Genomic DNA, 17030 nt, shown 5'->3' on the forward strand with positions numbered 1-17030 from the left:
GCCAGGCCCCATGGGGCTGGTCAGTGCTCCAACGCTGCCCATGGGCATTCCTTCACGTTCTCATGTGCTTGGACAAGTTATTTCACTCGTGAAGACAACACCCACTCCTTCACGTACACACCCTGAGCTGCACACACCCGTCTTTGCCAATAATTAGTTATTTACATACACCTTGAGAATTTGGAGCAGATGAAAAGCATCCCCGGCCTACAGAAGCCAGGCCTGCCGCAGATAAAAGCTGTTGCACAACAAGGGTTTGCAGCAGCTCAGGTGTGGAACCCCACCTGGGCCCCACAGGGCTGGGGGAGGGAGGGGGGCTCCAGTCCAGCCAGCAGCTGTAAGAAATAAAAGCCTGTGTGCTTATTTTCCTCTGGCTTGAGATGGAGAAAGTTCTGAACCAAACACTGGCACTACCTTAAAAGACAAGGACAGACGACTGTGAGTTTAAAAAAAACCAAACATGTTGGATTTTATTATTTTTAGACCATTAAAAAAAAAGGGATTTAAAAAACACCATCTGATAGACCCACTGCTCTGCAAATACACATCAGTTCACTGAAACATTATGTGTTCCCTCAGTTGGTTAAGTCAAGAAGTGGCCCGTGGCTGTGGCCACAATTCAATGTATTTATTTGTGGGGTTTTGCTTCTATAGGGCAAATTATGGCCTTTTCAGTACATTTGTAGAGTCTCCAGAGGTTCTGAAAGCTCATGACAAGTAAAACTACTATTTTTTACCATTTGTGCCATATCAGTGACTGTCTGCTCAGAGAACATGTGCGTGTCTAAACGCCCTCCTGCTCTGTTCTGTGCCAGGTCTCTGGCTGAGGCCACACCAGGGTATCTTGGTAGCAAATAAAAGAAGTTAATTGGGAAAGCAAAGGCTTGTTGAAAAGAATTCTGCACCACAGAAAAAAAATCCCTCATGATGTGTCATTTCCTGCAAGACTACACTGAGCCCTTTGGAACTGGATCTCCTGACATGCCACACACAGACCATGAACAAGTTTCCACCACAGCAGAGCAGCTACTCTAGAAAAACAAGTTACACCAAAAACCCCCAAAATCCCAGACTTTCAGACTCACTCTGGAGCTGCTCCTGAGGACTGAGAGCTTTCTTTAAAAGCATGGACTGGGGAGGCTGCAGCAGAAATTGCCCTTGTTGACAGGCAGCGCAGTAGCTGTGGGACACAGGAGACTTTTGGAGTTGTTAGGGAAGGAGAGGCTCCAGGGGACACCCTGGGGAGACATAAAGTCTTTGCTCCATAGTAAGAAGAGGTCTGAATCCTTCAGCCACATTCCAGCCTCTCCAGAAAGCCAGTGCCCCTGCCAGGAGCAGGTCCCTCATGCAGTCAGGCCAGGACTGCAGCACAGGTTACACACCTGTGCCACAAAGGGGCAGGAAGGGCCTTTGGGGAAAAGTGCCAGAGTGTCCATGGCACCAGAAGAAAGGGAAAAGGCCTGATTTCTCATCTAGAAACCAAAACCAGTGGTTTCTAGTCTTTCTAGGGAAGAAATACAAGTGATATAAGCACCCCTCCAGACTGTAACAGCTGTGTTTAGACACATGAGGTTCCTTTTCTGCCTGCTGCAGGACACCCTGTACCTCTCCAGGCCCCTTCACCTTGCTACGCTGATAACCTGGCGTGTCACTAAGCCCTGGCATCCTCTGGAGACAAGTGACAGAGGCAGGGAAGGTACAACAGGCGCAGAGCACGCTCTGAAATCAAACAGTACTTCATTACAGAGACACAGGAACTGAGTCAGTGATTATTCTTTCTTCTCGCCCTCCTCAGCGATGGGGTCTGCGGGCGGCTCCTCCACGGTGGCGCTGTTGCTCTCTGAGCCGGTGTTGCTGTCGCTGGTTCCCTCCTCAGCTGTGCTGTCCACCCCTTCCTGCCCACTCTCCTTGTCCTCTGGGGTGGAGGTTCCTTCTTCACCGTTCTGCTGGTTGTCTGTGCTCTCTTCTGGGTGAGGCTCTTCTGGAAAAATGTATTTCTAAGTGTCATTTACATGTCAATATTTATTTAGATTGTGCAATTAGGACTTAGGAAGAAACAGAAGCTATAATAAATCCGAGTATTCCATAGCAGTCACCTAGAACATGCAGGGACAGGCACAACTCAGGGATCTTTCACTGCTGAGGACATATATGGTCCTGCCACAGCATCCTGACTTCAGAATTCCAGCCATAAGAAAGCCATGCTCCTTGTTAAAGCAGAAGCACTGGAATTCAAACTCCTTGGCCCCTCTTTCCTTATGCTCCTGCTGTTGCAGCAGTGACTCACTGATGCACTAGTCATTGGGACTCCTGAATCCAGCAGCATTTCTTATTGCCACTGTCCAGAGCATAAAGCAGCTGGAAAATTTGCCTGAGAGCTGCATAGGAAGCATTGCTGTTGCATCATCCTGGCTGGACACTGACACTGGGACAAGGAAACACTCCCAGCTGCTCCCAGTTAAGCAGTCTAACTTCAGGTTTACTATTTTTTCCCCTGGGTACATCACACACAAAGCATGACATGGGGCTCTGTGGGATCTTATCTTCTCCTCTTTTAAAAACGAGTAATTTAATGAGAAGCAAGTAAATGCCTGTGTTCACCAAGATGCAGTGAACTGCTCTCCTCAGAGACCCTCTAATGCTGATCCTTGGAGAATTCTGCAATGTTCAGATGCAGTTACCTGTCTCCATTGGAGTGCTCTCCTCTTCTTTCTTCTCCTCCCCCTTGCTGGCTGCCTGCTCCTCCTCAGCTGCCAGGCTGTTCTGACTGCGCTCAGCTTGCTCAGCTGCTTCCTTTTCCCTTTCCTCCTGTCTCTTGCGAGCCTGTTCCTCAGCTTGAGCAATTTCAGCTGCAATTTTTTCCATATCCACTTCCACCTTCAAACTGCATAACTAGCAATTAAAAACAAAGCAAAACAAAGGAAAACTTTAGCTCTTTTACTACTACAGTTACCCTGAGAAATAAATAATCAGTAAACCCCAGTGATGACTTCATTATTTCTACACACTGCACTTTGATTTTACAAAGTTTATACTGGAAGTAACTAGGGAGGGAGATACAGGCATATTGAGAAAAAAAAGGGGAGAGGGAATAAATAAACAACCTAAAACTTGTTATTTGAGTGCAGCCAAGGAGAGCAGTGTGCCCTCCACAGTGGCTTCAGTCCACCTTCCTCCAGCTGCTCTGAGTGAATTCACCCAGCCCAGCCTGGAGGCACTTCTAAACTGTACTGGCCCTAAAAGTCACTAAAGGAGCAGGAAATCATCCTGTGCTTCTTACCACCCACACCAGGGCACTGCCCCAGCAGCTGGGCAATTGCTCAGAACTGAACAGAGAACTGAAGCACTTGTGTCACTGTGGAACCAGCAGCTTCCTCAGAGTAAGTGAGAAAAATGAGCTGTACCCTTTTAAGCTCGTTGTTGAAAGAGTCTGTGCTTTCCAAAAACTTCCTCTTCTTTTCCTGGTGACGCTCCTCAATTTGCAGCAGCTCAGCTTCGAGCTTACGCTGGAAGGGAAACAAACAGCAAGAACCTCACTGTGCAGTCACCTAAAAACTGGGCAACAGTACAGCTAAGCATACAAATTTTCATATGGGTTTATTTTTAAATACTGGTCTAATATGTAAACATCCTTCTGCCTGCCTCTGATACCCACTAGCTCAGAAGTTCATACTGAAAAGCAGGAACAGTATGTGGGTCTGTGCAGCAGCTCAAGCATATTGTAAATGAAGCATTGTGTATCAGAGGTGAAGCTTCCAGCATCAAATTTGCACATTTTCTTTCCTATTCTGCACCCCCAGATCTGTGTATACACATCCCACAGGTCTGTATATACACAGCTCATAGGTATAGACACACTCTCCACATCAATTGCAGTCTCTAACACAGAAAGACCACAATTCATAGGAAAGATGGACAACCACCCCCTCCACCCTCTAAATCTTCTGTAATTAAAAAAACTCCAACAAATCCCTGCCTAATTCTGGTCTTGCTTCACCCCTACACACACTGACCATGCTGAAAGGGTTCTTCTGGTAACACGAGTGTTTGGAAAACACAGGCATGTGCTCAAAGCTGGGTCAAACATGCAGGTGTGACTTCACCATATATTTTGTATAAATTTAACTTTCAGTGAAAAATGTTAGAACAGGGGCAAATTACTTCAAAAAAAGAATCATTACAAACAAGATGAGTTGTCAGCTACCCAAAATCACAACACTACCAGTACTTATTAACCAGCAGACTTTAAAAACTGCATATAGGGGGTTGTGTGTAATAATGAAGAACTATGGAATTAACACTTAAGACAAAACACAAAGAACAAAACAGCACAGAAGGTGAAGTCTCATGTTCTGCAGCTCCCACGAAATGCCAGGGATTAGCACCTGGAGCACACAGAACATTGACACCCAGCAAGAACAGTCATGTAGGCGATCCAATGATCCAAAGAATTGGAGTCCAGCCCAACCCCACCACATTTTAGCTGCATCTGCATCCTTTCTTTTTACCTGATGAACCATCAAGGACTGAACCTGGCGTTTCAGGACTTGCATTCTGGCTGTGGTGACCACGGAGCGGACGTCGGGCACCACGCTCTCGCTCAGGATCTCGCTGATGAGCCGGTGGTTCCTCTGGAAGCGAGCCGTGGCCGTGTGCTTCATGGAGAACCCATCGTCGTAATCTGCAACAGCGGTTGGAGGGGTAACTGCTTGGATCCCACAAAATGAGAGCTGAGTCTGATGTACCCACATTATCCACTCTGTACCCACATTACCACTCACAAAAACCAAAATACGAGCCCTAACAGCAGTAGTTGTCATGTCACAAAGTTCACAGTAACACACACAGAGCACAAGGGAATTTCAAAATGAGACAAAGTGTGGCCAGGGCAGCATTCACCTGGCATAGCTCTAACAGCTGATTTCACATGCATTTCCCACAGCTGAAATTGGGACTGACCTAGTTATTCACTCTGTTGCTTTCCACACTTCCACAGTAGGAGGGACTATTAATACACCAAATAAAAGACCCATTCCTGATTAATCATGTTTCCAGAACAAAATGCCACCAGGATAGTGACTCCTCTATAAATAACCTTTGTAGCACAGATCAAAACCACTTATTTTTTAAAATACTGAGGACTGAAAGCATGAAGCAGTGAGACACATTTACTCATCACTTAAAATTCACAGTCATGTATTAAAAGAATTTGATTATTTATTAGTAAGTGCATTTCTCTAAAGAGAAACCAGTTAATCAACAAGTATGAATTATCTCCCAGAACAATGCCACGTAGAAAAGTCCAGAGCTCTAATTTTGTTTTACATTAAGTATTCCTACTGGAGATAACTATCCCAGCTATTCACAGAAATCTTAAGAAGCTGAAGACCATGCCAGGAGATACCACCAAAGAAGAGAACCAGTTAAATGAAAGTTTATTTCCAAGTGTATATTGTACCTCATTTAGGTATCTGATTAAACAAAGCAAAAAAAGAGGTAATGGCTGGTTCTGTCCAAGCCTACTTTGCACTGGTAGCACAGAACAGAATCTCAAGTCCCCAGGTTCCAGTTATTCCGACATGAAACATATTTACATAAATGTTGCAATTACCTCACACGGGGGAAAGTGCTGTTTGCTATGAGATTTATCTCAGGGGTGTGCTTTCACAAGGGGGAAGGAAAAAAAAGGGTGTAACTGAGCACATTTTTCACCCTCAGGTTCCAACAAGTATTTGGTGATGCATTTAAAAGCAGCCATGAGGTGTGTGAGGCTGACTTTTCCCACTGGGTGGGGTGCATTTCCTTGCAGTCAAATAAACGTTCAGAATTTTCTCATCAACTTGTCAGCAGCAAGGGCACCTCACTCGCCAAACAATCTCAAATGACAGTTGTTGAACACATTCAAAGTTCAGGTGCTCTTAATCACACCAGAACTCTGCCTGTCAGATTTATGTGCTTCTGGTAATAAAGCACAACATTCCATCCAAGCCGGATTAAATCAGGCATCTAAGCCTTTGCTAAAGCATGTGCTAAAGCCATTATGGAGCAGTAAGCAGACTGATCTGGTTTGAACTATTGAGCATTACTTCACACTTAATTAAGAAGGGTTGGAATAACTTTTGCCACGGGTGCCACCTTACTTTTGGGAACAAAGTCAGCTACACGGCATAAAAAGCGGTAATGAAAATTGGCATGAAAGCACCAAAGCAGAAACGAAGCCACGTGAAGCGCTGCAGAAAGTGCACCCAGGTGGTTTTCTGTATCTCCATGGCCTGTCCTGCCATGAGTGTCCCACTGGGCGTGCACACCAGCTCCTTACCATCGGGATCCTCCGCGGGCTGGATGCTCATGTAGGGCTCCCCCTTCTCCATGCGCGACTGCCGCTGCCGGCTCTCCTCTTCCAGTGCCGCCTCGGCGCGGCTCTTGGCGTTGATGTAGGCCAGGTAGGCAGGGGAGTTGTGGTAGGCCTTCATGGACTCGTTGTACTCGATCTGCAAGGTGACCAACACGGTTTGATTGCACCACTGGGTGATTCCCACCCGGCCACAACTGCGCTCTGTGTAACGCACAGCGCGGTTACACAGACAAAGCTGAAGCTGCATCGTCTGGCTGAGACACAATTGATCAGATTCTCTCAGTCTTTCTTTTTTACAAATTAGACCTTCTATAATCATTTGTGTTTTAAAAACACAGCTGGTTCTTAGGTCCTTTTAGTTTTATGATAGCTTTGTTTTCTGAGATTTCAAATTCAAACACCTCAGAACATTTAAGATGAAGTTCTGGTAAGATGAAATTAGCAAACACAAAATATTCTCAGTAATTCTCTGGAGTTCTAACTAAATCTGTGGTTCTGATTTCTTCTCTTTCCTTATGCCAGTATGTAATGAACCACTTTCCAAAATCATGTATCTGTCCTCTCTTTGACCCATCCCTGCTCTGGGATGGCACAGAAAGCTGCAGCCAGACTCCTGTCTCCTCCTGGCAGCAGGACAGCAGCACTATTTTCACTTTCTTTGAAATACCTTTTCTCTTTGAATTGCTTTCTTTAATCTCATTTTTAAGATTTTGTACAGTGATTTGAGATACTTCTAATCAAAAAATGGATATCATCTATGATATTGATAAAGGTACCTAAAACGCTTGTAAATGATCAGGACCAGGATCCTTCTGCCTTGGCACAACAGAAACCAGCTGGCCCCTGCCCCAAGGAGCTTACAATCTAAACATCATTACCAAGGTAAAAATAGAATTCCTGGATTATTTTTTTTCTCAGCTAAGAGCACTGAGTTTTGCAGTACTTCTCTATTGCCTTGGAATACAACCAGCTGAGATTTGACCAGGTAGCCAGAGCCTCAGGTGCCTGCCAGGTGTCAGCACAATTCATCAGCTGGACAATTCTCCCTTTGTACCTGAGAATCACAAGAACAGTCTTGTACAGGTGCTCAACACTTACCAACCTAGACACGAGGCAGCTGTCATCTCTTCTCATTAAGATCAATAAAACCAAAACAAAAGCACAAGAAAACCCTAGAAGTGGTAGCATTTTCTATTAAGAAACAAAACATTAATGCCACAGCGTGGAGTTCCATCAGGAAAACCAAACCCCACGTGACTGGAAGTCTCTTAGGAACATGTTCATGACAACAGCAGTAGTTGCAGAGCACCAGTTTTGAAAGAGGATTTTGGTGTTGAGACAATCTTTTCAATACTGATGTTGTACAATCAAATCCATTCATTACACAGTTAAAATCGACACTCAATTATAAATACTTCATTTTGAATTAGGTCTAAAAACTGACCAGTCACAGTTGATGCACAGTTATTTAAAAAAATCTAAGAGACGTGTCAGGACAAACTTCCATTTAAGTTACATACAGGGCTCTCGTGAATGCCTCAAACACCCCTGCATGGGGAAGATGAATTTTTCTTCTCAGACCAGTTCCTAGAAGAATCAGCTGTAATAAACATCCCAGATTTCTTCCATTTACCTTTTCAGCTTCATATTCATTCAAATACTCTTGCTTCTCTTCATCAGTGAGATCTCGCCACATTCCTCCAATAATCTTGCCAATTTCCCATAACTTCAAATCAGGATTGGACGCCTTCACTTGGTCCCAGACCTTAACAGAAACAGCTGGAGCTTTACTAATGATATCTAAATACTTCCAAATTAAACATTTTATATTGTCATCTCAGTGTTCTTTCTGGAATCACCATGAAAAACAGGATAAAGCTAGGAATGAGTCTGGCTAAGCTATCTGGATTATTTTCTGGGGCAGGAAGTCAGTAGGAAGCCAGCTACTGAACCAGGCAATTGCTGAGTGGCTTTGGTCTCATGGGAATATTGCCTTTAACCCTCTCAATTCTCTTCTTAAATGAACATCGCTGCATCTCGGGGAAAAAAATGCTACTGAGTAAACACATCCAGCAGTAGATTATGACAAAGAGACTGAGCTTTTCAGATCAGAATGTAACATTTCACAATATTTCAGTCTTGCTGATCAATCTGAGTTCCAACAAGTTCTGACTCCACCAAAAAGGTTCCTAACTTTATAGGGCAAAAAAAGGAGAGCTGCCAGTGTAATTTCTTGCTGCGCCACTTGACTTTTTTTTTTTTTTGTGTGTGTGTTGATGTTTTTTGGCCTAAGACAGATATGCTGGTAAAGATACTTTACCAGAAGTGGAAGAAATTCCTTCTGGCTCACCTGCTTCAGCCAGGCTGCCATGCCCTCCCCATGCCCCATCAGATTCCAGACTCCACAAGAGTCTCTCTCCTACTTTCTGTCAAACAGTTCACAGAATAGCGAAGCAAACGTTGCCACGGGCTAGGGTGGTGAAGGAGAACATGCAAAGTCCACTCATTGCTACTCTTCAGTCCAGCTACAGCACTGCACCAAGCCCAGAAAACGCAAGGAATACTTCCTTTATATAAAAAAGTTCTGTCAGTAAGTCACAGGAACTTCTGAATGTGGCGGGGTGGATCCTTGTCAGCAGACAGTGGTAGGAATTAGCATTTTAGCAATTTTCCCCCCAGAAATTGGCAACTGTGTGACCAGACTACTGCTGCCTTTGTTCTGCAGGGCAGACTCTGTACTTTACATCCCCTTAAGAGAGCGCAGGCTGTTAGGAGTCAACGTTTAGAAGCTGAAACTAAGATCATAGCAATTAATTGTTAGCACAAACGAACACTGACTTTATTACTGATGGACACTGTAATACCCACCTTCCGGCTGTACCTCATGTAGGGCATCAGGGGCTTGTCTGGGGGTTTGGGGGGCTTTGGAATGGTAATACCAGAGGAAGCCTATAAAAGAACCGGATAAATCCATTCGTTAATGGGATCGCTGAACAGTTTCTACACGCACTCGTTTTGGAAAACACTTGTGCATTCACACACCCCCACCAAGAGAAGCAAACATCACCAGAAAAATTACCCAGTCTGTAAGTGAACAAGCACTAGCTAGAGTTGATCCTCAGAGGAATAATTTCCAATGTAAGTTTGTCCTTTTCTCTGGAAGTTTACAGAGAAGTAACTAGATAAATCCTCAAAAGGGCTCCATGTTCTCAAAACTGAACTACATAGCTTAGGAACTGACAAGGAAACACTAATCCCATCAGGTTGTCTTTTCTCACTTCTGATGACTAATTTATTTTATCTGTTTTGACAAATTTAATGTGGCTATTGTACAGGTTTAAAAAGATATGAAGAAAGCTTAAAACCATTAATTTAGAGACATTATCAAATAATTTTAGTAATTATTTTTCTGTAAAATTTGTCAGTGGTAATGTGGAGCCAGTTAACAGACTCTTTATGAAAAGAAAACAATTCTATGCAGCTAAAAGGTAAATATGTGCTCTACTTGCAGCCAAGCTCTAATGAATTGTCCCAATTAGCCTGGAACATGCTCCTGTGCTCTGTCTTCCTTTGGCTTTATGCTGCCAGACACAGTGCTGGCACCACACAAAAGGCTACTGAGCTTTAATGCTGCTGCTGGAAAGCTGCTGGGTCTCCCTGCATCCTTTCAACCCACAGAACATCTGACAGGGCTTGCTCCTGAAGCAGTGCAATGACATCACAGCCCCTGTCAACTGCAGGGCCTGAAACCCTCCTTTCTTCCAGCACTTCCACATGCTAGGAGTTCTATTAAATGGGAGTATTTACATGAAAATATAAAGCAGGTTCAAGATCTTTCAGGGCTGTGGCCTGTAGATCAATACTTGGGTTTAGCCCAGAAGGCTCACGTTCAATACTGTTTTCCTCCTGATAGTTTCTTTTTTTTTTTTTTTTTCTTTGTTTGCTGAATTTATGGAGCTCTATGAACAATGCATACAGAACTGTGTATAAATAATGTGCATGAGGTATATGCATTACCAAAATGTATACATAGATACACATACAGATGGGTTGGAAAAACATTAACGGAAACTGTTTAATGCTTTTAAATTAAGAGGGGTTTAAAGACACCATCCATATACTGGGATATGCATGGCAGAGCAGGCTGTGTATGCTTGTGACATACAGAAACAATGGAAGTTCTCAGACAAAACCTGACTTAGTCTTGTATAAAGAAAGTATCCATTTGAACAGTCAATTCCAGCTTGTAGGGGAAGATCCTTGCTGTAAAGGGCTTTAACAAACTGGATGAACTTCATTTGAAAGAAGGTGTATATGAGAGGCATAAAAAAGACTACACTTTCAAAAAGCACCATGAATTTGGTCCTTGAGAAATCTTTGTATCACCTTCCAAACTGATCAGAAGTTTTGAGGTACAAAGTTCTACATGGAAAAACCTTAAAGTTGTAAGATATTTAAGAAAGTATCAGGGATTTACTCTGTTTCTGTTGTGTTAACAGTGTTATATTTCCACTGTCTATTTTTGTTTCCTAACTGCATACAATGCTAGGACTTGATTCATGTTTGAAAGAAGCTGTCACCTCCCTCATCACTTGTCTCCATCTCACTTTGTTTACTCCATGAAAAATGAATGTAACATCCATTTCCCACACACTGACACATATACGAGCTGAAGGGATTCTATTTTATTATCAACATCACACTTTTGTTGAAAAAATAATGACTGAACTTGGGACTGTGCAGTAATTACCAGACTAAGACTAGAAAGAAAAATAAAGGGCTGTACCTCTTGCATGGCTCAACAGGATGATGCAACGACTATCAACGATCTCCAGCTTGCAAAATGTTCTTCCTTATTTTTGTACCAATGAACCTTAGCAAAAAGAGCAGTTCCCTCCCTCCAAAAATTCATACCCAGCTACAGAAGCTTTTCCTATGCATGCAGTGGTCACTGAAGACCAAAGTCTGTCTTTTTGGATGTCTGCATCATATACCATTACCAGTTTTCCCTGTTGAGTAAAAACCCATTCTCCTGCAAAAGGTTTCAGAGTGAAGGGGAAGGGGGGGAAGGTGAGGAATAAGAATCAGAAGTTGGTTTTGGTTTTTTTATAAAGAAGTGGCAGCAGCCAAGACTCCGAAGAACCTAACCCTAAAGCCATTTCTGGTCAGCTCCTGGTGTCTGCTGGAGGATGTAATAGTTGATTCTCCTACCGTGACCCGGCTGTTGGTGCCCGGGTTCCCTCCCAGCCTGTAGTTGTTGTAGGCCAGATGGCTGTATGGATTGTATCCCACAAACCCTGGGGTGCTGGGCATTTGCTGATGGAAACAAATGAGACAAAAACACGAATGAGAAATGAGCTCAAACGAGGAGAACACAGAAATGAAAATGAACTGCAATATGGCATGCAAAAGCAACCAGAATTCAAACAAGCAATGAGGTGTAGCAGTTGGTGTCTTCCCAACACACACAACTTACTCCAGTATAAACCTAGTAAGGAAACAGGACTTTTAAGCAAATGTGTCACTACAAATTTCTGTCTGAAAATTGGTGATTTTATTTCTGTTAACTGTGTAACTCATTTAAACAAGTACTCTGTAAATTCAGGTCATGGCTAATAGAGTTTTCCAACATATGCCACCAAGGAATTCAGAAGACTCTTGTCTCCCAAGGGTGAAAGTTGGGCAACACAGCACCCAGCGATGGGGCAGAAATCCCCGGTACCCACATTTACTACACCAATGAAAATCCCTGCCTGCTTTTCTTCCCAGAATTCTGCCTTCCCAACAAATAGAGCAGGGGAGGAAATCTCTCAAAGCACCATTTGTGCTCCACTGCCAGTGGCTGAAGATAATTCCCAGAGACATCCCTCTATTATAAGGCAGGCTGTAGATTGCAGAGCTGAGGAACTCTACATCTGCAGTAAGACCTGTAAGTTAAAAACTTTAAACCAGTCTGAACAGATCACCAAATCCAAGATAATTCAGAAGTTAATCAATACATCTTCATTCATTCATGAAAGTGGACTGATTTGTTCTCACCTCAGTCACGCAGAAAAAAAAAAAATCTTGTTTCTTTGCATTCCCTTCTCACTTAGCAATGGACATTCAAGTTTCATCAGGTTACCTGTATTCCCCATCTCAAATAAATTTCTTTTTTCCATTATCCCCCCCTTTCCCAGTCAGATTTTGTTGGAAAAAAAGATCAACTACTTAATGGGAATTGTGATTAAGTCCTGACTGTGGTGGTTCTATGGTTCCATGAGAATTCACAAGAGCCTGGAGTGTTTCTGGACATTTAAATATCATTCCCACAGTGTCCCACTCTCCAGCAGCCCTAATAAACATTCCAAGAAGCCTTTCAGGGATTCACTGACTGGACTTGTTCCAGATTACAGTTATACAAATTTGACAAGTAGGTTCAGGACTCTAAGAACCAAAGTATGACACGTACAAACACTGAACAGAAGTGTTTTAGGAGCTGACTAAAGTAACTAGGAAAGTTTCAAGTCAATGCAGACACACTGCAGGAGTTTATTTCTAAATACACAAGTGCAGAGGAAAATTATCCATTAACAGTCAGTCTTCAGCAGAGATTTTATTGCCAAGCTTTTTAACTCAGTCCCAGCAGCTGATGTGCTCATCTGTATGCCTTGGCTCATGACATACACATTCACTACTTCATAAGGCACTGGTTTAGTACATTTTTTTGTATTACCATAACAACGGGCTTTGTATTTGCTGAACTACACCTCTTCAATAAAACCAGGTGACAATTGTAATCTCCGTCTGCTTAATTCTTTATTTCTGCAAGACAGGATTTAAATGTTACCAGGAACTACCTTGCATCACATGGAGAATTTTTATTTCGGATACAGTACTGCAGTTTTGAGAATTACTGGGATTTTGTTGACTGCAGCACCTGGAACTGGCTGTGGAAGAACAAGCAAGATTATTTGGCTACTTTGTGACTTGCATTAACAGAGCCCAGACCATCCCGTGAAGGACTGTATAAAATATAATACAAAATAAAAGATGCTTGTAAAACAGGCAATGCATGGCACTGGTTGCAGTCCTGGCATGTGCTTCATGTATCCTTCTGAAGGACTGTACCACATCAATATGAACCATTAAACATCTGTATCCATGCTATATCCCAAAGGAATCACATGTGTATGCACAGCTCTCGATGCAGGAATCCAGGGGTCAGAGTGGATCCATCATGTTCCTTCTAACAGATCTATTTTGCTGTGTGCAAAAGGAAAACTCTGAGCAAACTATGAAAATCAAGTTTTATTTATGTAAACTTATAAAAACATAGCTTGTATTTATGTATTATATATTTATCAAGCCTCTTCCTGTAAAGCACGGCACAAAAAATTGGAAGGATCACATTCCTTTTAACTCCCATACTGCAGAGATCAAGGACACACTACTGGGTAAGTCTTCCAATTCACTTTGGTAAAATGAATTCACTATAGCATCTTTGCTCAATCTTCTGTACGAAGGATTTGTCCTAAAACCCAAACTATCCATAAATGTGACCAAAGATGTGCATTTACTTTCAAACAGCTCCTGCCCACAGCACACTGGTACTGCAGCACCTTTGTTCATCCAGGAATGTCACTGGGCAGGATTCAAAGCTCCTGTTCATGTTTTCCTCAGTGTCAGGGCATGCCACTTTACTAGAAAGTAAAATATTTCCCAAGCCCTAGACTCCAAAATACCAGTGATTTCAAGGAATGCAAAACTGGCATCAGGAGCGTTTCATTATTCTGACCCAATATAACAGGAAGTTTCATAATCCTGCATTCCACTCAAATGCAAGAAAAAAGAGCAGCTCAGTGCAACTGTAACGTGGAAAAATGCACTGTCTGCCGTGATTTGGGCACAGGCTGAGCAGGACATTTAAAAATCAAATGTATCAGTTGATTCTTAACTATTCCAGTACTGCTGCAACCCACTGTGAGTCATTTGAGACAAGTGACTGCTCACACAAAATTCAGTGTCTGCGAGATCCAGCCTTAAAGGCAAAATAAGTTTATTCAGCTTTTCTTTCCCAAACTTCCCCAAAAAGAATTATATTAATTTTAACAATTCATATGACATTAATATTGTGTTTCCCATATAGGAAGGTGATGCAACTCCGTAATTATTGTTCTGGGAAGTTCTAAAGGCTCTGTGTTAATGAGAAAAATCACTATACTTACGGTTGCAGGAGCTGGGGTGGGAGGTGGGGCATAGGATGGCCTTTCTGTTAAGATAGAAATGTAAGCAAATTTTTTTTTTCTTGAAAATCTGAATGAATTCTTAAGGCATCTGCTATGGCCAATATTTTAAAATGATTTTACAAAAACAAGAGACCTCTACTCTGAAAGACTTTGCGTTTTGCCACTGAACAGCAAAAAGCAACACTAGAAAAAGAAAAGAAAGAAAAATTGAAATCCCCCCATTACTCTTGTCCCAGGCTTTTATTCAAGCACAAGACTGAAGAATATAAAATTCATTTATATGCACACAAACTACATGGAGGGAAAGCAAAAATGCAGTCCAACAGGATTCAGAAGCTGTGATATCTGAATTTCCTACAAAAACAATATGCCAGGAATCAGCCACAGCAGGATTTAAGGCCAAGAGTTTAGTCACTACACTTGCTAATTTCTTTTAATTCCAAGAATAATGGCATCATCTCACAAAAAACAGATTCTGTGGAACCAGATCTGTAAAACATCTAAGTTAAAGAAAGAAAAATCTTTAAAAAAAACTTACTTGACATTTTGATAGTCAAATTTTCAGCCACCTGACATTATATTTGTACTTCTGCAAGACAAAAGAAGATCGTGCTATTAAGTGTTGTGCCTTTCCCCCCACCAGATGTTGAAGCTTCGATTGTTAATGATACTAATGATTATCAAAGTTTGTAAATTCTGGAACACAGACAAAAGCATTTTCAGAAACCAAGGCGTTATCTCTTTGAAAAATTAATGGATTTTCCAAGGAATCTGGCCTTAAATAGCTGTGCAAGAGCACACAGGTTTAGGTCACGTTCATATGAAAGGGTCTAAATAAATATATTTTATCCTGTAAGGAATAAAAAGAACATATCCCATTATTTTACACGCATTGTTTCAGAAATCTGATACTAATACATAAATGACCAAATGATGTACTTCCCTTACAGGGTACATAAAACAACCACCGAGCCCCGCAGCTGCGGTCTGACAGGCAAGGCTTAACCTTTTAGCACCGAACCCGGCAGCGCGTCACACAGCGCTGTAACAAAGTGGTTTTTTTCGGCATTTTTCTTCAAATCACGCCACGGCAGCTGCAACCTCCTTCAGAATCCCCACTAACGCCGTGCTCCGGGCTCGCACACGGGGCTGGCCCGGGGAGATCGAGCGGAGCCTGAGCGGGCCCAAGGCGGCCACCGGGGGTTCCCTCGGCCCCACCGCTCCCTCCCCGGGACCGAGGGCCCTCCCGAGCCCCACAGCGCTGCCGGAGAGGGGCCGGGGCCGTCCCGAGCCCCCCGGTCAGCCCCACCAGGCCCCCCGCACTCACCCGCTCGGCACGGCCGCGCTCCCTTTGTTCCCACGGGCCGGGGCGGCGGCAACGGCGCCTGCGCACTCCGTTCCGCACTTTCGACACGCCGGCCCCGGCCCGCCGGTGACTACCTACTCACGATGGGGGGGTGTGTTCGGCTGCCCCGCGCCCCACCGAGGAGCCAGGGCGGTTCCTGCACTCTCCGGGACGGTGGGGATTCCAGGGGCCGTGGCGAATCTGCGGGATGCAACCCGAGCGCCGCGCGAAGGGCGGCCCCGCCCGCCATTAGCGGCACGGAGGCGCTGCCTCACGGGGTGTCCCAGGGGCTCCCGCGGCGCCCCAGACCCGCAGTGCCCAATACCCCGCTCGTCCTTTTCCCCCGCGCCGGGAACCCCGGTCACGGTGCCTCGAGTGCTGGCTGCCGGTGGCGAATCTGCGGCGTAGAACGGGCGCGCAGGGAGGGCCTGCGGATGCTTCGTGCCCGCTGCGCTTTAGCGCCTTTCCACCCTCACGGGCTGCGCGCGGCCCCTCAGGGGCGTTTGGCGCCTTTTTCCCCTCACGGGTAGTGGGCGGTCCCTGAAGCGCCCCGATCCCCGGGCTGCTGTGAGGCCACGGAAAACGCTGCGGGGTCGTGTCCGAGCCCGAATAATATCCCATAAAAAGCAGCGATGGAGTCAGGTGAACCGTCCGTCAGTGCTGCGGGGTCCTGTTCTGTGCAGAGTGTGGTGCCGAAAGGGCTCTTTGGGATGGCAGCGCTTCCAGAGGTGATTGAGTGGAGCAGGATGAGCTCTGAGGGCAGCGGGAAGGTGCCGGTGTGTGGGAGAATGTCAGAGGAAGGGGATGGCGTTAGAGACGGCTGTGAAGGCAGCGAGATGGACCCCGGGTAATAAATATGATAATATATGATAATTGTTAACTGAATCCGCCTGACCATCTCAAAACACTCTGCTGCTGAATCAGACAGGATTATAAATTACCCAGTAGTCTGGGAGCAGTGGAATTGTCCACAATTCCTTGCAGAAATCAGCAAAGTTATCACACATAGGTAAAACCCTCACAAATATCAAACAAGGTGAAGGGTGTGGCTCTGAGGGTGTGAGGAGGATGGAGAGTTCCAGACCTCAGTATTCAGCTTTAA

General features: G+C 44.2%; 1 protein-coding gene across 5 annotated transcripts; it reads right to left on the bottom strand.

Annotated features, from left to right (window-relative positions):
- Positions 1-443: 443 nt before the first annotated feature.
- On the bottom strand, positions 444-15994 carry SMARCE1 (SWI/SNF related, matrix associated, actin dependent regulator of chromatin, subfamily e, member 1). Of its 5 annotated transcripts, none has more exons than XM_066566731.1 (11): positions 15911-15994; positions 15122-15172; positions 14563-14606; positions 11567-11671; positions 9224-9304; positions 7989-8120; positions 6320-6491; positions 4509-4681; positions 3405-3506; positions 2682-2892; positions 444-1978 (listed from the first exon to the last, which is right to left on the bottom strand). In XM_066566731.1, exons 2-11 carry the CDS (start codon positions 15126-15128, stop codon positions 1770-1772), a joined length of 1236 nt encoding a protein of 411 aa, XP_066422828.1. In that variant the 5' UTR covers positions 15129-15172; positions 15911-15994; the 3' UTR covers positions 444-1769. The 5 variants fall into 5 exon arrangements, with proteins under 5 accessions (XP_066422828.1, XP_066422826.1, XP_066422830.1 ...); XM_066566729.1 differs by having other exon boundaries at positions 444-1981; XM_066566733.1 differs by lacking the exon at positions 7989-8120 and having other exon boundaries at positions 444-1981.
- Between the last annotated feature and the right edge of the window lie 1036 nt (positions 15995-17030).

The sequence above is a fragment of the Molothrus aeneus genome, chromosome 28, assembly GCF_037042795.1.
Source record: "Molothrus aeneus isolate 106 chromosome 28, BPBGC_Maene_1.0, whole genome shotgun sequence".
Taxonomy (NCBI): domain Eukaryota; kingdom Metazoa; phylum Chordata; class Aves; order Passeriformes; family Icteridae; genus Molothrus; species Molothrus aeneus.

Bases quoted from the DNA above. Each gene is read 5' to 3' on its own strand.
- SMARCE1 (XM_066566729.1), bottom strand. The intron at 11,672-14,562 runs GTAAGTATAGTG...TGTTTCCATCAG, and splicing joins CCACCCCAGCTCCTGCAACC to CAAATGCCCAGCACCCCAGG. The intron at 1,982-2,681 runs GTAACTGCATCT...ACATTTTTCCAG, and splicing joins GAGCACTCCAATGGAGACAG to AAGAGCCTCACCCAGAAGAG.